This window comes from Aspergillus fumigatus, chromosome 1 (assembly GCF_000002655.1).
Source record: "Aspergillus fumigatus Af293 chromosome 1, whole genome shotgun sequence".
Classification (NCBI taxonomy): domain Eukaryota; kingdom Fungi; phylum Ascomycota; class Eurotiomycetes; order Eurotiales; family Aspergillaceae; genus Aspergillus; species Aspergillus fumigatus.
Genome location: NC_007194.1, coordinates 4153428 through 4177305, shown reverse-complemented (window position 1 = coordinate 4177305; position 23878 = coordinate 4153428). Strand labels below are relative to the sequence as shown.

Below are 23878 nucleotides of genomic sequence, written 5' to 3'. Positions count from 1 at the left end.
GCATTAATAGTTGCAGCAAGCCAACGCACAGCTCTACTGTTCATGCTGTCTTTGACTATATATCCTCTCTGCAGATTATGTATTATTTTACATTTATTTATCTTCTTCTTCCCAAAACCTGTGCCTCTAGAAGTGTTCTTAGTGTTCAGCGGCAATCTGATTAGCAGAGATTCCATGCACATTATTGTGTCTGTCCCGTGAGGTTGCCGGGGTGAGGATCACCCAGTTCCACTCTTCGCGCTCTGCCACTTGGATCGCCTCGAAGTCACCAACACGAGCTGAGAGAAGATTATTTAGACGTATTTTCTCGCCGTCATCAGATCAGCTGCGATCTCCATATTCGTCATAATTTGACGAGAATCAGACCTGTCGAGTCCCCTCTCGTCCACTGCGACCGTGACTAGTTTTCGGTGTCTGTCTGGTGTCTCGAATACTCAGCAAAAAGAAACCATGTGCAAGACGTCACCAGAAGGGAAAGATTGACCGGCTGTCCGCAGATAATATCGACCACACCTTCTATGTAACTATCTATCGGAGTGTTTAGAGCTTTCTGGTTCTGGTTAGGCTGGCGGAAGCTATACCAAAATACCCATCTGTTGTGTGTGGACCCCTTCGATCGCGGGGAGAGCAATCTTTTTCCTCACTGCTGCAACTACAGAGCAGAGTGCAGGCAATTTCTGCTTCTCTTGTTCACTTCCATGCTCACCAGTCCTTTGCATATGTTTCTTGCTCTCGGTCGTTCTCTTTTTTCTCCTTCTCCGGGCCGGTAGTCTTTCCCTTGGCATCTCTCACTTGTGTCGAGAGGTGTGCCTAACCTGTCTGCCACTCTTTTGATCGAAACAGCTTCGTCCTACAGATCAAACGATCACGCTTTTCGTTACGGTTTATGTCATGTGCAATACGACTGGACTTTTGACCGACACGGCTAGAACCCGCTCATTTGGCAATACGCAATATTGAAGGCCGTTGAGGGTGACGCTGCTTGCCCACGATGGTTAAGGCGGACGTGCGGAGGGATTATTATGCGGACCTGGGATTGACGCCCAGTGCAGACGCTGAGGACATCAAAAAGCAGTTCAGGAAATTAGGTAAGGCGAAGGGATTGCTTGCAGGGTTTTCTTTGCGAGTCTTTCGTGGTTAATCTATTCCCAGCCCTCAAGTACCATCCCGATCGCAATCCAGGCCGCGAGCTTGAGTTCAACGCCAAGTTCCAGGCTATCCAGGCGGCCCACGAAATTCTCAGTGACCCCCAGCAGCGCCTTAAATACGATACAGACCGACTACGTGCTGGATACGGCAAGCTCTACGGTCCAAACAAAGCCAATACGGCTCGGAAAGCGCCTACAAACCCTTACGCCTCCGCATCCACCGCGAAGCCTCAGACTCCTAAGCCGCCGTTTTCCAGTCGCCCGCAATCTTTTCACAATGGGCCCTCAACCGGCGCCCAGCGATATGCTAGCTACGCGAGAGCGGCTCCCAAGCAGCCGTGGGAGAAGACGCAGGATGAAGGACAGACCAGGGCAGATGCTTATCGTGGGTTTCAGGAGATGAAGGGGAACTCCACCCCTGGATGGTCTCATTTTGATCCGCGTACTGGGCGAGCAGGATATACGGGGGCTGCCCGCCCGGATGCCACACCTAACGGGCACCCCACTAGACCGAAGTCTGCATACGAGTACTTCAAGACGTCCCCCAAAACCACAGCCAACGAGTCATCCCGCACCCAGTCTACACGGAAGAAGCAAGGCTTTGCTCCCAGGACTGCTGGCGGGGATGAACCCATGGCTCCAAATACCTCATCCTACACCAGCGTACCTCGAAGGGAGCGCTTTCAGACGCCCGACAGCTTTCAAAGGGAAACTGCCCCCTCCCCAACGGCGGAGAGACCTGCGGCAACATCCGGCTATCGAGCTGAAAACACCAGGACTCCTGATATTGAGCGAACAGGCAGTAAGTACGCCGGTACCGGCGGCGAACGGACATTTTTCTCCAGTTCCTGGCTGCGTTCTGAAAGTGTGCGCAATTCACCCAAAAGCTCCCGCGCTCAATCGCGGACGAACCCCCCAAGTCCGACTCCTCCTCCTACTGGGAGACACAAAAGCGCGAGTCCTAAGTTGCGTAGCGACAGAGGTCGAAACTATGACTCCACGAGCTCAAGTGGCACTGAGAATGAATTTATCTCTCGCAAACCAAAGGCGGTCCCCAAGAGCAGGCTACAAAATCACAAATATGCCAATTTTCGTTCTCAGACAGGTTCTACTCCTATGGCGGGTAAGTTTCCTCCTCCTTCTTAGTTGACAGGCTCGCGATGCCTTGTTTCTGCTGGCCTACTCCATCATGAATGTCTCTTGGATGGGTGCGTGAGTATTTCGGGTGCTAACAAATACCATCAGAACCGGCCAAGCCAGCGTCGTCAGAAAATATTTTCGGTGCATTCTCGTCAAACTCGTATGAGACCTTCGCCTTGGCTAAATTGTACTCTCAGGCTGACTTCTTCAACTGTAGGAACCCGGCGCCTAATGAAGGCCAAGCACCACAGAATGGAGCCTTCAAGAGTAGCAGCCACGACGATTTACGCAAACCATTTACTGCGGATAGTTGGAAAGGCGATTTTGGATTTGGGTCATTCACATCGAGCACGGCAGAAAATGGTCGATCTGAGTTCAACCATCGTCCGAATAGTCGTGGACGAACCTCGACAAGAGCGAGTCCTTCAAGAGCAGGCCAGCCGGGACCTTTCAGCCAGGATTCGTCTCGGTCGGCGTCTGTTTCGCAGCAACCGCCGACAGCGTTTCCCGAGGCCAAGTTCTCTGTGGACGAGTGGGCTGCCAAACTCAAGGATGTGCAGTGGACTATGCCTCAAAGCGAGGAAGCCTCTCAGTGGGCGAATACTCAGCGCCAACGAAGCCCTAAGAAGCAGACCAAATTTGGGATCAAGATGCGACCTACGCCACAACCTGCCAGTGTTGCGACAGAGGCGGAAGAGTCCCGGACGACTGTCGAAGGTAGCTCAAAACAGGAAGCGACTGGTACAGGGGCCGAGGAAGTGGAAGCCATGGATCTCGATGATGATGTCCCCAGCAAAAACACTGATGGTGGTTTTCAAACAGACAAAGCATCCAAAGATCAAGTCACTCAGCCGTCTTCAGGTGTTGACAGCAAAGACACCGGCGCCAGTTTTAAGTCTCGTCTATTCAACCTGAATGATCTAAGCAGCACAGCGCCATTTACCAACACAAATAACGGCGGCATTGAGGATTTGCAGGATATCCATGCGACGTTGCCCTTTGAGTCCCGCGCGAAGGCCCCGAGGACGACGGCACGGGATGTTCGTCCTAGGAAGCTTATCTGCCCCAATCCGCCCAAAAGACCCACCCCACCGGAGCTTGTTCCCATCAGCGCAGGGTCACAGCAACTCGGACTGCCCCGCGGCGCATGGGACCGTTATATCGCGGAGATGGGTGCCTACATGCGCGAGTGGAATGCTTTCAATCGTCGGCTTCTGCGTCACTTCAATGCACGCCAGGATGCGATGGAAACGGGAATGGCCCCCAACTGGATTGGCGCTGTTGGAGATTCCACACGTATTAAGATCAACGAGCCGAGTGGCGAGGATGATGAAAAAGCGACTCGTGAAGACGATGATGACGCTGAGAGCGACGATGCTATGGTCGCCGGGAGCGCCAAAGCAGGATTCAGTGCTTATTTGCGTGCATTTGACGAGGATGGAAGAGTGCACAAACATTGGGAAGTCGCTCGTGAAAACCATCGCAAATGCATTGTGCAGCTCGGGGAGATGCGGGAATGGATCTTGAATGGAGGAAAACTGATTTAGGCTGGATAGATATACCCCTACGACGTTTCTTGCCTACAGTCTTTTCGCATGGCATGGGTGTTGGTGGGTCGGCGTTCTGAAATGGTTGGGCCTGTTCTACACTTAAGTAGCCTCTTCTGCCAGTCCTGTATTTTTAGAAGCGTCTTGCACCATAGTTCGAGAGGAAGATTGTCTGGCACTGCGCGTGACAAGTTGGATATGCTCGATCTACCCTGAGAAGGTCTGTTCCAAGCCCTAGCCCTGAGCCCTGAGCCCTTACTTCCGATGTCGGCGTCGCCCGACATCCGCCACCTTCCCGATACAGTAAGCGTCTACAAAAACCAGGCCGGTAACCGTGTGACAGTAGGCCAGTGTCAGATTGGCTTGCCGATGAGGAGCCAAGATGTATGGTATTGTACCAGACCCTGATTTCGCTGCTTGCCGCTGAGTCACTCTGTGTAAGGGGGAAAACGGGAGAAAAAAAAAAAGGGAAGACTCATATATCGCCCGCGCCTCCGCGGTTCCCCCTCCGTCCTTTTTTTTCGGCTTTTGGATCTTTGACAGTCGCGACGCCTTCGCTGCTGCTCCATTCACCTTCCCTGCGAACGGGTCGGGAATTATTTTACGCTCATCAGACAATTGACATTTTCTCAATCTGCCTCTCGAAAAAGAACCGATTCAATTCGAGCTTGTTTCCAGTCTAAAACTACAGCCGCGCCCCGCCGCTTCATTGCCAGTACCGAAGCCGGTCTTTCGACGTATACATACAATCGAAACCATCTGGTCACTGTGAATTGATCAATTGGAATACAACTTGTCACGGCAATTGCTCTAATAAGATTCTCCCTAGCACAATGGGTATCACGATCGTTCTCGGTAGCCAGTGGGGTGATGAAGGTGGGGCTTGATGAACATTGTTGCGCTTGATATGGACGGCTTGCTGATGGATGCTATTGTCGGATAGGAAAGGGGAAGATCACAGATATGCTCTCGCAGCAGGCGACGCTCTGCTGTCGTGCTGCGGGCGGCCATAGTGAGTATCATGCCTCTCCGCAGAGGTAGTGTAAACCTAACTTTTCTCTCCTTCTTTCACCAGATGCGGGCCACACCATCGTCCATGAGAACATCACTTATGACTTCCACATTCTTCCCTCTGGATTGGTGTCTCCGTCCTGTGTCAACCTCATTGGCGCTGGAACTGTCGTGCACGTCCCCAGCTTCTTCAAGGAGCTGGCCTCGTTGGAAGAGAAGGGGCTGAAGGATGCCGGCAAGCGCATATTCATCTCCGACCGCGCGCATGTCTGCTTCGATCTGCACTCTATTGTTGATGGTCTGGAGGAGGCGAAGTTGGGTGGTCGCAAGGTCGGCACCACCGGGAAGGGAATTGGTCCTTGCTACAGTGACAAGGCTGCCCGCCGGGGTGTCCGTATTGGCGAGGTTCTGGACGAGGCGGTCTTTGAGCGCAAGCTGCGGTCTTTGCACGCTGGATACACTGCGAGATTTGGTGAGCTGCAATATGACGTTGAGGAGGAGATTGGTCGATTCAAGGTATATCAACTTGATTATTGGCGGGTCCCATGATTTGAAGGGTCTGATACTGACGCAACAGAATAGGACTACCGGAAACGCTTGGTTCCCTATATTGTCGACCAGCTTGCCTTCTTCAAGCAGTACAAGGACTCTCCGAACACTCTCGTGGAGGGCGCCAACGCTCTCATGCTCGACTTGGACCACGGAACCTACCCCTATGTGACCTCCTCGTCCACGGGTCTGGGTGGTGCCGTGCAGGCCCTGTCTCTCAACCCTACTAGCATCACCTCCGTCATTGGTGTGGTCAAGGCGTACACCACCCGTGTCGGCTCGGGTCCCTTCCCTAGCGAACAGTTGAACGAGTACGGTGACAAGCTGCAGTCAGTCGGCAGGGAATTCGGCGTTACTACCGGCCGTCGTCGTCGCTGCGGCTGGTTCGATCTCGTCCTCTGCCGCTACTCCCAGGCGATCAACCACTACACCGCGCTGAACCTGACCAAGCTGGACATCTTGGACGACTTTGACGAGATCAAGGTCGCAGTTGCCTATGTCCTCCCTGACGGAACCCGCCTGACCGACACCTACCCGGCCGACCCCGAGGTCCTCGAGAAGGTCAAGGTCGAGTACGTCACTCTGCCCGGCTGGAAGAGCAACACAATGGGTGTCAAGAAGTACGAGGACCTTCCTGCCAATGCCCGCGCCTACATTGAGTATATTGAGCGGGAACTCGGTGGTGTACCTATAAAATGGATTGGTACCGGTCCCGCCAGAGATCATATGATCTGCCGGGAGTAAATCGGGCCCAGTTGAGGGAAATGGCCTGAGTCGTTCATGGCGACGGCCTACAAAACTAGAAGTCTTTCTGGGATATTATTTATTTTGCTTATGTTTGTGTATATGAATGGATAGACGAATCTGATGAATATGGCTTACTCTGGCTTCTTGCTATACGAATGAAGGTGTCCGAACAATGTACCTTTAGACCACTGATACAACTTTTCCTCGTGCCATCGATTCCCGATTTCAAATGTTACAAGATGCAGTGCAAGCAGCACCAAAGGTGTTAAAAGCTGACTGATATGACATAGGATTAGAAAGATAGTCAAAAACTGATGTTGGTAGAATCAGAATCCGCACTGATGCGTAATTGTTTTTCGTAGACATATCCATCCACCCTGGACCACCTCGAGTATCTTGTTCTCTAGATCTCCTCTTAGCGGGCGGTTGGCCCACCACTACTTGTCAATGGTGATTGCCATTCTTTTCTTCTGCACAGAAACGGTAATATCCATATGCACTCCGCCTTTAGCATCATTTAACCACCAGTGGGGTGTCGGAGTAGAAATTCTCCTCGTCGATTCTTGATCCCCCACGCGCCTTCGTCTTCCAGTATACGCAACGATGAGGCTGCGGAGGGAGTCAAGCCTGGAAATGAAAAGTAGGCCTGTAGCTGACAGCTCAGTTATATAACTCACTTCTATCCTTGAGTTGCAGCCAGCGAAAACATCCACTGGCCATTGAAAGTTGTTTACAGTCGAACGGGCGTCTTGGTTGTAAACGAGTGACGGTATGCGCTTCAAGTAGTACCGTATAGTCCATAATGGCAGAAATAATGAAGGTCATAATTGGTTCCGTTTGATTTCTTCGAAACACACGGGAGTTGCGTTTGTCAGTAGTACATTGTTGGCAAAGTGTATGCCTTTAATAGAGTCTTATACATCGAAACCTGGCAGGGAGATCAATGGTGTAAAGTGAATATATTCTAGGTATCCATTCACCATACCATCCAGATGAGACTGGAGATATAGTATGTCTCCCATGTTATCTTACTTTATGTTCCTACATTGAATGCATCTAGCATATATCAGATGGCATTCACTCAAGTGTATGTAGTCTAAGTGCATCATCATCTTGATGAACGCACTGGCCGGTCACCTTCCGCTTGGCTTTGTTTGTTAGAGGATTCCATGGATGAACCAAAGGCTGGTCCTATCACCATTACAAAAACCAAAGTATCTCTATAGTACAATCTATATACAAAGACCTCAAACGCCGTCTATCACATGGATCATTAAAACCATCTACACAAAAATTAAGCGGTCTTATGGCCGATTAAGCTGCTCTTTGCGGTAGAACAGGAGGAATCCAAAGCTGTTTGCAGTCAGTATATAATCCGTCAGAACGTAAGGGATAGGTCTTACCTGGCTAAAAGTTGGAAGAACAAGGCAATCCAGAACCACGCATTGGCAATCTTATCTACCGATGTGCCGATATTCGGCGAGATACCGTCCGGACCGAGTCTATTCGGTGCAAATCCACGAGCGCAGATGGTAGCGACCGATCCCACAGCCTGCGCAGCCAGGAGGACAAAGCAGACGTGCACTCTTGTCAGGGTCTGCAGGAGGATCATACCCAGGCCAACCTGCTGGATCTCATCAAGGACGCCGAGCCAGAGCCACAGACATCTGGAGACGATGGCACCAGACGTCAGGCCCCCTGCCCAAGGGAGATAGTAGCCGATGTTGGACGTTCCCCACCACGTTTGTGCCCAACGCGGGGAGCCCAGGCTGAGACCGAAGACGGGGAGGATCCAGCTGTGCTCCTTGGACAGTGCGCGGAAGGCAAAGAGAATGAGCACCCAAATGATGATAAAGAAGCCGACTACGAGGATGACAACCTCCCACGTCTTGGCGTGCTTGGAGGACCAGAGGAACGACCAGTTGCGCCCGAACGCGGCGGCGAGGAACCAGTTCTGCACGATAACCATGAGAAAGAACCAGAGGACGATGCGACGGCGGAAGAGCGACGTATAGAAGAAGAGGATCCGACTGGGTGCTTGGCGGTAGTATTTGGGCAGGCCCAGGGCGAGGATCACGCCGATAGCGAAGCATAGCGCAGCAATTGGCATCACCACGGCCGTGAGCCTCCAGGTACTCAATGCGAAGGTGGAGACGCCTCCAATTTCGGTGGCGGTGACCTTGGAGCTCCAGTACCATAGTGCAACAGTGTATAGCTGTGAAATACCTTGGATGAGACTGGCGCGGAACATCCAATCCTTGACAGGGACGGCGCCCTGGTCACCGAAGTTGAGAGCGAAGAACAACGAACCGCTGGACGACGCCACAGCATACACGCCTGCAGCGACATTTTGAGCCCATCCTCGCCCGACTTCCGACAGTCCAAAGGGAGACACGCCAATTACAATAAAAGCCAAGCAGTATATGAACCATGGGAGACTGAGGACAATCACCGCTGGCAGACGGGCGTACATGAACCACCATGAAATTGACGAGACGCAATAGATCGCTGCGATCACATACAACTTGGTCGCCGTCTCGCCTACCTGGCCGACCAGCAAGGTAATTTGAGCAGAGTTGGTCGCGATGATCTGTCCAAGGCCTAGGAACAGAGCGTATACGGGCCAGGTTCCAATCCGTCGTCGCATGAATCGCTGAATGGCCACAGGGCGCCTGTACCCCAGCCGGGAAAGCCAGCGATCGATTTCATCGGAGTCGCTCGGGTCCGAACCGGCCGTGGCGGTTGAGAGGCGGTTATACTGCGTCTCATGGTCAAGCTGCTCTGGACTGGCCGAAGAAGAAATAGACTCCTTAGCATGGTGTTTCTTCAGCTGCGCATCGTTGTACATGTTGTAAAACTTCCGCTCGCTCTTCATCAGGTAAGTCTCGATGCAGCAGTCTGTCATCGAGTTCTTCTTGTCCAAGTTGTTGAGGAGCTGCTCGAATCGCCGGGTAAAGTGGCCCATGCTGTCCGTAAAGGTCGGGTCTACCTTCTGCAACTCGAAGACTTGCTGATTGTGGTCACCCATCACTGAAGGCAGAGACAGGACGGAGACATTGCGTGAGTGGGCAAACGGCATCCCCTCGCCGGAATTAAGTGCAAATTGGAATGGATATTGAGGCATATCAGAAGGCGTCCTCGGCACCGGCGACGAAGCCCGCGAGACGAGGTACGGCGAGCCTGGCATGGAATGGTACGGCGGTGTAACGCTGTTGTTCCCATTCCCATTTCCGTTTCCTACGGACTCGCCATTGTCTTGAAGTCCAAGAGCGTGGCTGACTGCCCTCATAGCTTCATCAGTGGAAATGTAGTCCACCCGGTGAGAATTGGAGTCATCCTCATCGACTTCTCCCTCGGCATCGGTAGCCTCCTCATCCAGCGGGCTCTCGGCGACCTGACTGTCGCGAAGTGCCTTTTTGACCAGACGGTTTCTGCCCTGGCCAGGTCCAGCTCGTCGGCCGAGGGAGAGTTTACGACCTAGACTGCTCCTGTTTCCAACGTCCGTCTGCAATTCTCGGAGCCGCGACTCGGCATTCAGCATCACTCTTGAAGGCGGCGTCTCCAGACCGTCTGGGACGGACTGCGCCAATCCAGGCAGACTCGCCGTGGAGTCCCGCATGTTCTGCATCTCCCAGTAGATCTGTGGCTCGGGCATGGGACCAGCGACAGTGTTCTTGTTCTTTGTATGATGGATCTGGATGGCCGTCTGTTGCAAGGTTTCCAACTTCTGGATCCATTCCAACACTGGGAATCGTTGCTTGGCAGAATTCATGCGCATTTCTTCCCGAGTTTCCTGGTCAGAGTCCAGAGCGGATTTGATAGCAGTCCTCAACTGGTGCAGCAGATGGCGCGTCGCGTCAGATTCCACCGTGTACCACCAACCAGGCATTTGGCCTAGACCTCCAATACGAGAGCCAATACCCAGCGCACCTTTACGACCAAACTCGACCGCAACCAACCCAAATGGCTCGTCCCGAGACGGAATCAGAGCAAAGTTGGCGCCGGAAAACACATACGGAGGCAAAATAGTAAATTCTGGCTTGGAGAACACGCGACCTGGGAACATGGCCATGATGCGCTCCAGTTTGATAGCAGCCAGCTTGCCATACAGGTCAATGATGGGCCCAACGCAGATCAGCTGGACGTGAGGTCTAGCTGACAGTATTGCTGGCATAACATCAGCGATCAAATCGACACCCTTCTGCTTCGACCACCGTCCAACGAAGACGAGAAGATCAGCATTGGGATCTTCCTTCAGGCCAGCCCATTTCTGAGCCTGCAGTTTGTCTCTAATCCGATCTTCAGGGGACGGGATTGAAACATTTGTCTCAGCCCCATCACCGACGGCACCAGTATCTGAGGGGTCTGGGTTCGGGAGACTGCCGATCTTATCAAGACTCCAGAAAATTGGGTACCGAGCCCATGAGCGTTTTCCATACTTCTTGGACACACCAACTGCACCGAAGCCGCGCTGGTGAAATCGAAGGTAGCTTGCGCCTGTGTGTAGAAGATTGAATACATTTCCAAACTGGCAGTATTTGGTCGCAGTTTCGATAGGAATATTGAAGACTGAGCAGACTTCCTTCTTCTCTTGTTGGGTCCTTAACGGCCAGAGGCCCTGGAACTCCGCGTTGTGCAGTGATAGACAGACGGGAACAGTTCGTGTCGGCAGCAGATAAAGGGGAGCCAAGCAACCGTGGAAATCGTTAATGTGGTAGAGATCGATCGAAGGGAATCGCTTGATCGTCTCTGCAATACACTGGTTCCATGCCGAATAGTAGACTGCGCTGTCAAGGTCATCCATCCGTGGGGGGTAAGGCTCGGCTTTCGTCTGCTGCCGAAACACTGGAGCATCGAGGAGAACGTAGGTAATATTCTCGACGACGTGGTATTGCACATTCACCAGGTAGGGCTTGTCGAGGATGGTGACCATCATCGGCTCCGCTGGTGTGTCTTCGGGATATTCAATGTCACCAACACAAGGGACCACCCAGATGAGATTCTGGTGCCTTAGATGCTCGGACATTAGCTGTGCCATGACCCCCAGACCACCAATCTTGACTTTGACCTTCCAGTCCTGGATGAGATATTCCATAGTGGCGATCAAGACCGTCCGTCGGTGTTCGGGGGCGCCTGCAGCTGCACCTGCAATAGCACTGTCCGGCAGCACAGCCTTGTCAGATATCGCCATTTCCGAGTAATCAGCCCCGGTGAACTGCGCTCTGACCTTACGCCAAAGCAGCGGCAGCTTATCCTCTTTAGCTGCAGTGCCATCCGTGTTCAGCTTGACGCGGTAGAAGGTTCTCATAAAAATAAAGGCACCAGCAAGGCCCATTAGGATGGGAACAACCCACAGGAGGACGAAGAGGACGAGCTGAACCCATCCAGACCCGACCGGGGTCATCTCATATCGAAGATTGGCATCATTGAGCGAGATGGTCCAGCCGAGGTGCGGAAATGGAGGCGGCGTGGTTATGTTGATCACGTTCGACGAGAGATAGGACGGAGGAAGCTTCTGGACTACAGATGCATTGTCCACGTCGCCATAAACCTCTGTAGGATCTGGCAAGCCATCTGGTCCCACTCCCCAGACACTGATTTGTCCAGTAGATGGCCACTCATACACGAAGTCATACTTCCAGCGACCCTCCTTGACGTCGTACCTCATTTTGCTATCCAGCCCAGCATCATAACCAAACTGATTGTACGGTCCGATCCACCACAGATGAGGGAACCTTCGTGGCACACCGTCCTCCCAGTCATGGTCGCCTTCTTGGATGTAGTCACTACTACCGGTAAGCCTCGAGAAGTATTGCACGCGGACGTGAGTGCCCTTCCATTTCTGAGCATCCGTGCCGGTAAAAGGAGCAATTTCAATCGTCGTGTTCCCACCGGTATACGTTGTCCAATTTGACCATGTCCGGCCGAAAGTCGTCGAGTAGCGGAACATGTCAGCTCCGGCGGCCTCGTGCTGAATGTAAATGCTGCCGTCGTCAGATTTGTGCACAAGGCTGGTGGAGTAGTTGGCGAGAGGGGTTATCAGCGGGTTCGTTGGAGTTCCCATCCGGAACAAAAACCGGTCGACGGCGTTGGTCCGAACTCCGGACGTTGTTGAAACGTTTTTGACGGTCAGTTCATGGATACCATGATGAACATTTTTCAGCTTGGCAGACCATGTCCAGACAGTGGGGACTTCCCCGACGTAGTGATGACTGCTTGTCCGTGGAGTGATATTGCCGCAGTTGACACTGGACGTATCGAGAGTTGGTGTGATACCCTTTTCGGTGGTAGAGTTTAGGGAAATCGCTCGAGTCACGCCGGTACAGTCCATCTCCTTTGAGTATCCAAGCTGAATATCGACGGTTTCTCCCGTGTCTTCCGCTGACAGCAAGCGTGCGTCGTGGCCGGGAACAAACTCCGTAACAGTGGGACCAGGCTCAACAAATCTATCGGCCTCCACATAGGCTCGGTATTCCCATGGAAGGAGAGTCATGTTGCGAGCGCAGCCGTATGACTCAGTCGTTCCATGGACCTCAATATCACCAGGACCATCTTCCAAAGTGAGCTCATCGTAAGGGGCGAAAACATTCTTCAGCTTCGTTCCCGACTTGTAAGGAGCCAATAACGCGGTGTTCCGGTTCTTGCAGTCACCACCATAGGTTACAGTCTTGTTGTCATTATGATACACAAGCCAAATACTATTGTTGCCCTTGGACGCCTCTGGCTGGACCTCGGGGAAGTAGCTGCGCAAGACCGACCACAGACCAGTCACTGTGGGGGTGTTCGATGAACCAGGAAGATAGACATCCTTGGTAAGCTGGGAAAGGGTCTGGAGATAGAAGCCATCATTAGCGACGGGATAGTGCTCCCGGATTTCAAACATGCGCTTCATAATATTGCGAAGTGGGTGAGCAGGATTGCGCTGGTCGTAAGTGACGGTGATATCGTGACAACCGTACAGACCCCTTTCATTTGGGAAGTTGTAGAATTTAGTCGTATTCAAGTTGAAGCAGCCATGAGTCCACCATGCGGTCTGGTAGGTCATCGGCTGCCGACCAAAGAGATAATTTGTTGCAGTGGCATCGAAAACATACATATCCTGCTCCTCACCCCACAGGATGAGGGGAATGCCAGGGAGCTCCAGCGTGACAATGAAAAGGCCCAGGAGGTACTTCTCCGTACCGTTTATTATAGCGGGCCAGCGAAAGTTATCCTGGTTCGACACACCATACATATGCCTGGGATCGAGCTGACCGGTCAAGGGGTTTAGGAAATCATTGGACACAAGCATCCCATTCCATGCCTCAATGAAATCTGTTGGCAAGTCGAAGCCGGCAACAAGGTTACCGTCCATTCCGAGGAAACGGGTCATCGAACGGTAGATAGTATAGTGAAACGCGGCTGCGTCCAACGCCTGGTAGCCGTCCTCTCTCAGGAAGTATTGAGCCTCTGAATCGTTCTTCAGCTTGACAGCAGCGCCGGCGGACTCAGGACGCTGATTTGGCTGGCGTCCACGACCAAGGTAGAGACTGCCGAAGGTATTGCCCGATGTAATCTCGCCAGGTAGGAAGAAATTATGCTTGCCATATTTCTTTGCACATTCCCGGAATGCCGCCGACATCTCACCCAGGGGCTCCAGGGTCGCCTGAACAGCCTTATCATAGCGGAAACCGTCGATATCCAAACTGGCAATTTGAATGCAGTAATGCCTGGTGATGATATCACGAACGGGCTTGTGCCATTCACGCAACCGATCTTGTACCGAGGCGAACTTGGTGAGCTGGCGCTTCCAGTCAGGGAAGTTGCCAAATGCCTCTAGTTCTCCATACTGATCAAAATCACTATTATAGCAACCCTTCAACTCCTCAACCCCGCCGGAATACAACGGAAAGCCAGTCTCATTCCAGAATTTCGGATAGTCGCAAGTCTTGTTGTACTCATTGCTGAACTTGAAATCGGCATACCGACGATCCGTGATCCACTCGACCTCATATTCATCTGGCCTAAAATCGGCTGAGGTGTTGAGGTGGCCTTTGAAACCGATCAGGTTGCTCAGACTGCATATTGATGTAAGCCTGCGGTAAAACAACGTTGACCGGGACATGCACTTACGTTGCCAGCGTATTGTCCATTATCACATACATATCACGGTTGTGAATCTCGGTGATGGTCCGTCTCCAGTCCTCCAGTGTGCCATGGTGCATATCCAGCAGAGTTGTATCAACCGGCGAGTAGCCGTCATAGGCCCAAGGGAGGTTCATCAAACCTGTTCCAGCAAAGTAGATACCCTAGATTTGTAAGTGACAGATCAGACACGGAAGCGATTTCAAACACACCTTGAAACCCATGCCCCTGATATAGTCCAATGTATCAATCAACCCGACCAGATCCCCTCCATGGCGCATCTGGTTGGAATTCAGTACATGCTCGAAAGTGGTACCGTTAATATCGTCATTTGTTGGATCACCGTTCGCGATTCGGTCCAGAAAGATCGTGTAGACAGGGAAACGCCAGTTGTCCGGCGAAGGGTGGTACTTATGGTTCGGCCATTCTCCCCAGTAGTCAATCGGCGATTCCGCCGATCTGTTTTCGTTTAAGTTATAATCAACGAGCGACTCGGTGTAAGGCCAACACAGTGCACTGACGCTCAGCAGTGACAGGATGAGAGCGACTGAGCGCTGCGTCTCCGTGAACATTTCTGAAGTGCCTTCAAGCTCTCGAGAGTCGTGAACAGAGTCAGTCGATCATGCTCTCAGAGGCAGAAGAGCCAAAAGAAAAACCAAAAAGAAAAAAAAAAAAAAAAAAAAAAAAAAAAAAAGATGATGAAAAAACGAAAGACGAAAGAACGAGTGTTCGGTCAACTCAGAGGAAAATTGGCACTGGAAGTTGGAAGTTTGGAACACCACCAGACCAGGAACAGCGGGGAGAAAAGTCATCCAGCGCTGAGCAGGCTGCGTCCAGACTATCCACTGTATGCAGGTGGCCATTGTCTCACTAAAACTCTTCGCAGTCTCCATATAATGACGACAGATCGGTGTCTCAATAATCAAACGACATGAGACATCTGGAACAGTTCCACAGTGGTGGGGTAAGCAGTGGGCTGCCAACCACGCGCCACGACATCACTTCGACGGTTTTCCGTTGCTATTCTGGGAAATTCAGTAAAATGAAGCCTTTAGTTGGCCATATCAAGTCATATCTGTAGGTGTGTGGACTCCTCTGGACTTGTCTGGAGGGATCAGTGGGATTCCGTCAGAAGCCACTACATGATTACGAAAGATACACTACGTCCTTGTCATGTGGCATAAACATAGGCAGCAAAAACTTCTATACTAGGCAGTGTATCCATTTCCTCGAAGGCATCATCGACTATCATGTTACCCATCGAATACATAAGATCACCTCTCATGCATCGTCGTGTTAGCCCACTCGATTGATAGTATGAGCCAGATTTCACTTTGTGAGAGGGCCCGATCGCGATACTGTATCGCTGGTGGGACTTGAACACCCTTCGAGCCCAATGAGCAGAACTGCACAGAGTAGTACTACACAGTACGTAGCTACCAGATACGGGATAAGACAACCCGACCGACCCGCCATTCGCCTTGGTGGAGCAGTTATAGTCGAGGCCAAGCAAGCAAGGCAGAAAATTCTAGCCCAGGTCCGATTTTTCGCCTATCAGCTTATCAAGTCGAAACAAGCACTGGCTCCTTTGTGGACCCCCCACTCAGCGTGTGGATCCGTGCCGCAGTTATATATATCCCAGGGTCCCGTAAGTGGCGTCCTCCTCCAACACCTAGCCAACGATCTTCAAGCTAGTCCTGTCGCCCTGGCCAGGACTTACGACCGCATTTTGTAGGATAAAGAAAATAATGACGGTTCCTTCCGACAGCTCCGACCCGAATCGGCCGACCACACTAATTTCTTTTCAGATAACCGGCCAAATAAATAGCACAATAGGCTAATAGATGTGTACTCTGTAGGGTGTATAAACATGCTACAGGATAGATATCTAACTGGTACACTTCGGGGACAACCGTACCCTAGCGAGGCCATCAGCACAGGTCGATCAAGGACGATCCGGGTCTAGGAAGATAGCTCAAACACCAATGAAAGAGGGGTCTGGAACAGGATCCCGACATTCAATAACAGTTATGCTCATTAGTCATTGGGTACGACGTATCTTCTAGTAGCAATAGAAATACGGTCGCAGGCTGTCTGCATATCAGAATTCTCTACGGGGTACTCCGTATGGAGTAGTGCACTGGATATGCATTAAGAGTAAGAAGCTTGATTATCACCCCTTCAAGCGGGCCCATTGTGAATAAGTCCAGCGATCGGCAGATCGCACAGACCGCCACAGACATCAACCTGGCAGGATACGACGAAGCGACTAATAATAGATATTTCTGGCTTGTACAGAGTACAGAGTACCATGACTTAACCTACTAATCATAGTATAACTACTTATATATTGAGTAAATAATGTTAGTAAGCTCCACTGGAAATCACAACTCTATTAGGTAGTAGGTATAGGTGAGTTTCTCGCCTCTATTCAGAGTATATCCAAGACTAGCCCACCCACAGCGGGAACCGCGGGCCCCATACTTAGTATGGCCACCCCCTGCCTTATTAACTGCATGGCACAAGGTATCTTGCGCCTTGATAAGATGATAAACCTTGTAAGGTATTCTATCTCCCCCTCTTTCATTGCTAACGGCCGACCAGACCTTTTAGAAGGGGTAGGGTGACCAGCCTGGCAGGCTAGTTAGACCTAATGTATAGAAACATTTACAATATCGTTACATTTCATTTTCGTATTTAGTGGAGTGTAGAGTTATTGTTTCTACTTAGCAGAAATAATGAGGGGAAGAAGGAGTCATATTGCGATATAGATATTTAGTAAAGAATTGATCTTAGTGGTCACAGTCTGTTAGATATTCCTAAATAATAGCAACATGGAGTTCATCCTTGTTCTACACAGTTCGGTGACCCACTATACTAACATTAATTACTCAACATACCAGAGTACTACCTTCAGAAAATTCTTAGGGTTTTTGTACTACCTATTCTTACCAATATCGTCCTTTTTGTCTTCTCGATTTAGAACTTGATCCTCATCTGTTCAATTTATCTGTGTGTATGGTTTTTGTTGCTGCCAGGACTGCGGACCAAGACCTGAACTATTTATTTTGCCATGTTAAGGACTCAAGAAGGGTCTTTCATCCTGCGTGGTCCTGTGGTCACCAGATGACTTTGTCACTAATATACTGTTGAAGATGGACTAGTTCATGCAATTTAAGTAGCCACTAATACAATCAGTGGCTCCTGGTACTTGAATCCTGCAGAAGTATCTACCATACGACCAACCTTCAACCTTCAAGCCAATTTTCTATGCAGACAATTCACTCCCATTAAGGAAAGTAGGAAAGCCATATATGTGGGCCGAACAATTTGCCCCACCTACCAAATGAGATTATCCTTGTTATTGCCGGCTATTTAAATCCCCACGATCTCCTTCTTCTATACGCCATACCCGGTATCATACCATTGCTGAACCATGCTCATCGGACAGCTGTAGATACTGAAGGAAACACCCTGCTTCATATAGCGGCAGTGAACAATATTGCTTACCATAGTATTTATCAGACGGATTGGCCGCTACTCAGTCAAACCTAACAGCCATCTCAAGCCATTGACACAGTCATCTTGCGCCTGTCTCGACACCTCCAACTGAGGCGCATATACCCAAAAAATATGCGGCAGCGACTAAGACTGTCAGACGATTCTTCTCATGAACAACTATCGAGCAACAATACCTGGTAGAATGAGACCCGCACCGCAATGTCTGCGTTTTGGAGACCTCGCACATAGCACACTGCGTCATCACGGAGGATATCGACATCACAGATCTGGACGTACGTCTTTGGCAGCCCGTCAAATCGGCCCCAAAGAGGATAAGCGTCGGGATGTGCTCTCTCTGCCCACGGAACCCCAAGTAGATCTGGAGAAATGTTAACTGCCATATCAGCCGACTTATATTCTGAACGAACCATGATTCTCCGCCATGCCTTGCCTATCAAGCTTTGCCGTCTCCAGCTCCTCAGTCCACGATTGGTGCAAATCCCTGAAACACGGCGGGATCAGCACCACATCCGTGCCTCGTACAGTCACCGGAGCGCGGAGCAGGACTCCGCTAATAGTAACACCTGCAGCTACTGCTGCCTTTGTTGGATCTCGCGTCCAGTGTCTCGCCTTCTGCGAGACAATGGCGGCGATCTGTCCGCCCGATGACGTCCCACTGATCACCACCCTTGCCGAAGCGCCGTGCTTCGGCAGAAGGGTGGGAAGGTTGGTTATTATGTATTCAAATGAATCCCATCCATCGTTGAGAGGGATAGGATACTGATGCGCCGGGCTGAGTCGATAGTCGACGCTGATGACGGTGCTGGGTCCACCTAGTGCCATGTGCCTGCACGAGACTTTTATTTCGGTCAGCTTATTTACCCTGTGGGTGAGGGTAGGTCACATACTATCTTCCGTGTCGAGAGAGCCTTGCACGAAGCCTCCAGAGTGGTAGAATATGACGACTGCATCAGATGAGTGGTCTTTGGGAGTGTAAATCCGAATAGGGATCAGATGATTGTCCCTGGCAGGGACAGTCGTGTCAACACTTGATACTTGTTCGGCAAGGACGCGACCTTCTGGGGAAGAGAGGAAGCGCCTGTTTCTGCTTTCGTCGTCATGGCTGACTGTTGGATTCTGCGCGAGAAACGCAGTCCATTCAGAATGGAGTAAAGACATCATACAGTGTGTGGTGGATTCCTTGCTGTTACTGGTCACAGGAAGGAGATATTCGAACTGATATCAACAACATTGCAGCCTTGGATTGGAAGTGGGGTTAGGCAGCATGTTACCATTTCTCGTATTCTCCCACCCCTTGGATACATAGAGGCTATCGTATAGGGCCATCCCAGATAGACTCGCCAAATACGTTCCGTATATCCTTTTACTCATGCTCTCCTCTCCCTGTTCCTTATCTGGCTGCAGCCAGCTCGTATTTTACCGGTACATAGCAACTGAGCCCTCCACGACACGCCCTGTAAGCTTGACCAAGCACTATCAATGATTTTGAGATCCACTGTAACCAACTGGGTTCAGATATCACCTCTACCTCTCAGTAATCTGAGATAGACTCGGGTCTGTAAATTAGATGTAGGTGTTCAGACGTTGCAAGCGAAATTAAACGATGGAAATTGATGAGAAGTGGTATTAAAAAAAACTACTGAGAAAAAGAAATGGAAAAAAAGATATGCGTTAGCTGGGAGTCGAACCCAGATCTATTGCTTGGAAGGCAACAATGCTAACCGCTACACCACTAACGCTGTTGTTATGTAACTGGCATCGAACAATAATTTATAAAGGAGAAGATAGATTATTAACCATCCACTATCAAATATTCTTTAATAGCCCTTCTACTCCCTTTCGCATACGTACATGGATTAGATAGACCTTCTTTATTTAGAACAGGCCTTGAGTATTTGCACTTGTCAGCTAGTAGCAGAAAGCAAGGGCTACTGCTCTGGGAACATATATATTTGCCCTTCACAACCAACCCCCACCTCTTATATAAGTAGGTACAGATTGATTACAGGATTGATCATGCAAAATCCAGTGCCTATCCACAACCTGTACATGATTCAATCTTGATGTCCCAAGGTGGAAATTACGGTTTGAACGACGAAGATACTCGAGCTCATGTTGAAAACAAAGCCCGACATGAAGTAGAGGCATATTGGGCTGGCATCCAGATCCAGAACATGTTTAAAAAATTTCCTATTATCAAGACACAAGCCGCTGCATGTCGAAGCTTCATCCATCATGTGTTCATGACTACTATTATATGTTATTTCTACTGTAGTAACATAGTGTCTAGGCTGGCTGTGTAGCAATGAGATGTTGGGATTCCCATGAAATTCTCCTAGCCTATCTAGTTGGGATGGGACCCCTAATTCCCATGGTAAATATAGGGTGGGAAATTATATGAATTCCCATGGGGTAATATTAGACTAGGAACGGAAATGCTATAGGCCTCCGAGATTGTTTTAGAAGTAGGTAGGGGCTAGGTCTGTACCTTTTTCTGTAAATTGACATTTAGGAATCCTAGGGGAACCCCTTCCCTTCAGCCCTAATAGTATCCATGACTCCCATTTTCAGCCACATGCATTCGGGGCAGCTGTAGGCTAGCTTTCTAGAGTCATGCTTGCTATTTCCTCTTACCAATACATCCTGTCTAGAATAATGAGGTGATCGAGGTCTTATAACCTCAAGTTGCGTATTATGATAGAATATCGTAATTTAATCACCTGGATGAGTTTATTTAGGCATGATAGAACAACTACGTAATATCAAATAACTCAAAGAAAAAATCGACAAACTATATCACAGCCCAAGCTGTATCCAGGACCAAGCAGGGGGAGGCACGGGATATCGTCAGGCAAACTATTTACGATCCAGTGTGATGACTGTTGTCAATCTCAACTTGCCTTCGGCGGAATTGAATGGCTCCATGAGTCCCGGACGCCGGTATTCCTAGAGCAGGATTCTGAGCAGCCTGGAAAGGATAGGCTGTGGCATTGGTTGGTCGGGAGACGAAGACTGCTGCGGTTGTGGTGTTGGCTGTGGGGTGGCGGTGGCGGAAGGAGTTTCTGTATTCAGTCAGATAACAAGTACATCGCTAGATGAGGTGAATAGTGGCTGCGGGAAAGTAACATACCAGCGACACCGACGCAGACGTAGTAATCTGGTAATAGAGATTGGCATGAAGTCGGCTTCACAGCGGGGTTCCACGAGTAGAATTGATCCAAAGATATTCCATACTGGTTTGCAATGGCCCAGCAGTTGTCACCTGACAGCACCTTATGATACTTGTTGCCTGTGGCGAGTAATATCATCAGAAGCTGTTTCTGAAAAGGCACATTGTTGAGCTTCACTCGCACTTACAGTTTGCTGGAGTACCCGACAGCACTGGACCAGGGGGGTTGGTGGGCGTAGCCACGGGGGGTTCCTGTTCTTGGACGCCGATGCATACGTAGTAGTCGGGATATAGGGCCTCGCAAGATTGGCCAACTGACCTTGTTCATCAATGTCAACAGGGATTGTCGCCTGAGTGGTCGAAGGGACTTACGGATTCCAGCGGTAGAAATCGTAGATCGAAAAGTTACCAAAATCGTTTATGATGGACCAGCAACTGTCTCCCGTTTTAACTTTGTAGAAAGCATTGCAGTTGGCAGCCAAACCGCCCTGCGTGGGAGAGGGCAGATCGGCAGCCTCAACTCCAGTTGCCATGTCCATACGACTCGCTTCTTCGGCTGAATCTGTGGACCGCGTCGTCAAATCTGATGCAGCAACACAGTAGGAATGGCCATTCTGAAGCCGACAGTTCTCCTTGAGAGAAGGGTTCTTAAACTTGCCGTCAGAATTGTGAACCGGCACATGTGTGGTCCAGCACTTACCCAGTTCACCAGCTCTTCCCTTGAAATGTCGAAGTACCCCTCTAGGTCAGCACACTGGTCATTCTTTGCAACATCATTAACCCAATAGCCGCAATTTTTAGCGACGCTTGGGTCGGTTGGGCCAGTCGGAGAGACGCTACAGGGCCATCTTTTGACGACAGCCGAGTTGGCCGCACCTAGGAAGAGAACTTGAGCAATAAGAATCGAAGTAAGTCCCATCTTGAGCCAGAGTTGTCGATTGTGCGGTGAAGACATATAGTTCAGAATCTCGAGAGAATTTATACCTTTAAAGCTCACATTCTATGCTGAAGCGAAGCTGCATTGCTCACGGTCGACGGAACTTCACAATGCACGAACCCTTCGTGACACCGCAGAGTAAGCACACACTAGGGATATTGGATGCGTCTAGACCAGAATAGGGTCTAGGCTCGCCTTTCAGACTACTCTGAGTACTGCAAGACGTTCCGCTTGTTCATTGTTTGTCGTCTTCTTCGATGAAGTTGCGCAACGTGGGAGCTCCGCCTTCCGTGGGCTTGATTTCCCAGAGAGGTTCACCATCGTCATCAAATTCGGCCCACTGGAAAAAAGTGCAACCTTTCTTCCCTGGTTCATGTCCCGCATAGCACATCCACATATATCTACCCTTGTTCTCACGTTTGCGTTGCACACATCGCAAGATTGCGTGTGTGCCACAACGGCACCGCGGAATGTTGCGCGGGTGGAGAGAATCCCGATACCATCGATAGGTGATATTGATACGGCGGTTACCTGACAAGGGATGTGGTGAAACAGTCTGCGCGGGTACAATAGCATGTTTCCATTCTTCCTGCATCTCGGCATGCATAACAAGGAGGGAATTGTGCGGAAGGTGTATGGAAATTTGACCCTGTGCATCACCGCGACCATCGATCCCTTTCGACGTGGTTTTCCGTCTGGACGGAGAATCCGCTGTTGACACCATGAATGACACCTCACTATTGTTCTCTGCATCGTCATCGCTCGCAACGATGCGTCGTACCCGAAACTCTCTTTCCACGCCTAAACTCAGGCTTCCAATAATAGCTCGCGGACCAAGGTAAGTCAGCTCATCCGAGTGATAGCCCACACTTTCTGCTGGACCATCATAGCAGTTGACGAATGCTGCATTCGGCACCCATTCCTTAGGTGACTGATACTTGAGCTTTTTCCCACCTGGGTAGCACGCTCGTATACGCTTCTGAACCTCGTCGTTCACGGCGCGCTGAACTTTGGCAGAGACGGCGCGCAAGTACGGCGTAAGCTGGCGAACGTTCGAACGGTATCTGCCCCCATAGGTGTATTCCGATGTTTGTTGGCGAATTTCCTCAGGAGTCGCAACATACAAGCTGCTTGTGTGCGGGCTTTCAACTGTACGATCAAACAGCTGAAACCTGTACCTTGAAAAGTGTTTCGACTCATCCAAAAGTTCCAGTAGCAGCGCATCTGCTTCATCTGGGGGCAAGAAATTATGGATGATGGAACACGGAGTATGAGCAGCAACATCTTCTGGAGAAAAAAGATGTAACGTCTTTCCTTTCCGGGTGAGTTGCCTTTTTGGTGGCAGTCCTGCCTCAGTTGTGATATGTGAGGTCATAGATGTCTGGATCGCTGATACACCACCTGCTCTCTTTTTGACAGGTTTATATGCGCGTTGAGCTGTAATCACAGCAGACGCGTCTTCAACCGACCCGCCACTTGAAATGAGAATGTCCAGTAAAGCATCTTGTTCTATGTCTGGAAAGAGTGATAGGAGCATCGCCAACTTCATATCGGTGGAGTCCTCATCGGGGGCCGGCGTCTGCTGTCCAGCCGACGGACTCGGCCGAGGCCGCTTTCTCGAGATGAAGCGATCCATTCGACAGCCATCTGATTTCAGAATGAGCCCCAAATTATGCCCTGGTGCTGTAGAAGGCGAAGATGATGAAGCTACAAACATGACTAATGCGTACAATAGCACGTGATTCCTTTCAATATGACCAATCAGAATGCTTTGTCCACAACATCTCTAATATATGCCATTTTTAAAGCTCTCGTTGAAAGCTCGATATACGTTATCACATTCGCATGCCTTAACTCCAGTTACCGTTACCCAAGTACACCTGAGAAGACTTATGATAGTCTTCCAGACTTCTTCCCCGTCGCATACCGTCGTATACCTCCACAATTGCTGACAATGCCACTTTCGTCCAGCCAGGATAATCGT

At 50.3% G+C, this 23878-nt stretch overlaps 6 protein-coding genes and 1 non-coding gene across 7 annotated transcripts; 2 read left to right on the top strand and 5 right to left on the bottom strand.

The window, feature by feature from the left end:
- Positions 1 to 48: 48 nt before the first annotated feature.
- Positions 49 to 4092, top strand: AFUA_1G15460 (uncharacterized protein). The gene is made up of 4 exons (XM_077803982.1): positions 49 to 1088; positions 1153 to 2271; positions 2394 to 2448; positions 2506 to 4092. The coding sequence occupies exons 1-4, from the start codon at positions 992 to 994 to the stop codon at positions 3833 to 3835; spliced, it is 2601 nt and encodes an 866-aa protein (XP_077660151.1). The 5' UTR covers positions 49 to 991; the 3' UTR covers positions 3836 to 4092.
- Positions 4093 to 4309: 217 nt separating this feature from the next.
- On the top strand, positions 4310 to 6480 carry adB (adenylosuccinate synthase ADE12). The gene is made up of 4 exons (XM_747820.2): positions 4310 to 4711; positions 4779 to 4847; positions 4911 to 5362; positions 5429 to 6480. Exons 1-4 carry the CDS (start codon positions 4669 to 4671, stop codon positions 6137 to 6139), a joined length of 1275 nt encoding a protein of 424 aa, XP_752913.1. The 5' UTR covers positions 4310 to 4668; the 3' UTR covers positions 6140 to 6480.
- Positions 6481 to 7313: 833 nt separating this feature from the next.
- Positions 7314 to 16304, bottom strand: ags3 (alpha-1,3-glucan synthase Ags3). Its single transcript, XM_747819.2, has 5 exons — positions 16283 to 16304; positions 14479 to 16185; positions 14255 to 14430; positions 7546 to 14199; positions 7314 to 7495 (listed from the first exon to the last, which is right to left on the bottom strand). Exons 2-5 carry the CDS (start codon positions 14836 to 14838, stop codon positions 7447 to 7449), a joined length of 7239 nt encoding a protein of 2412 aa, XP_752912.1. The 5' UTR covers positions 14839 to 16185; positions 16283 to 16304; the 3' UTR covers positions 7314 to 7446.
- An 829-nt stretch (positions 16305 to 17133) lies between these two features.
- On the bottom strand, positions 17134 to 19276 carry AFUA_1G15430 (putative lipase/esterase). Its single transcript, XM_747818.2, has 5 exons — positions 18676 to 19276; positions 18196 to 18624; positions 17962 to 18146; positions 17818 to 17911; positions 17134 to 17717 (listed from the first exon to the last, which is right to left on the bottom strand). The coding sequence occupies exons 1-5, from the start codon at positions 18947 to 18949 to the stop codon at positions 17707 to 17709; spliced, it is 993 nt and encodes a 330-aa protein (XP_752911.1). The 5' UTR covers positions 18950 to 19276; the 3' UTR covers positions 17134 to 17706.
- A 179-nt stretch (positions 19277 to 19455) lies between these two features.
- Positions 19456 to 19527, bottom strand: tG(UCC)1. The gene has a single exon. It is a non-coding gene (tRNA).
- A 1207-nt stretch (positions 19528 to 20734) lies between these two features.
- AFUA_1G15420 (LysM domain protein) lies at positions 20735 to 21876 on the bottom strand (the record flags this gene model as incomplete). The annotated part of the gene is made up of 5 exons (XM_747817.2): positions 20735 to 20850; positions 20919 to 21077; positions 21146 to 21276; positions 21330 to 21604; positions 21658 to 21876. The coding sequence occupies 5 exons, from the start codon at positions 21874 to 21876 to the stop codon at positions 20735 to 20737; spliced, it is 900 nt and encodes a 299-aa protein (XP_752910.2).
- Positions 21877 to 22129: 253 nt separating this feature from the next.
- On the bottom strand, positions 22130 to 23611 carry AFUA_1G15410 (putative CUE domain protein; the record flags this gene model as incomplete). The annotated part of the gene is made up of 1 exon (XM_747816.1): positions 22130 to 23611. The coding sequence occupies one exon, from the start codon at positions 23609 to 23611 to the stop codon at positions 22130 to 22132; it is 1482 nt and encodes a 493-aa protein (XP_752909.1).
- Between the last annotated feature and the right edge of the window lie 267 nt (positions 23612 to 23878).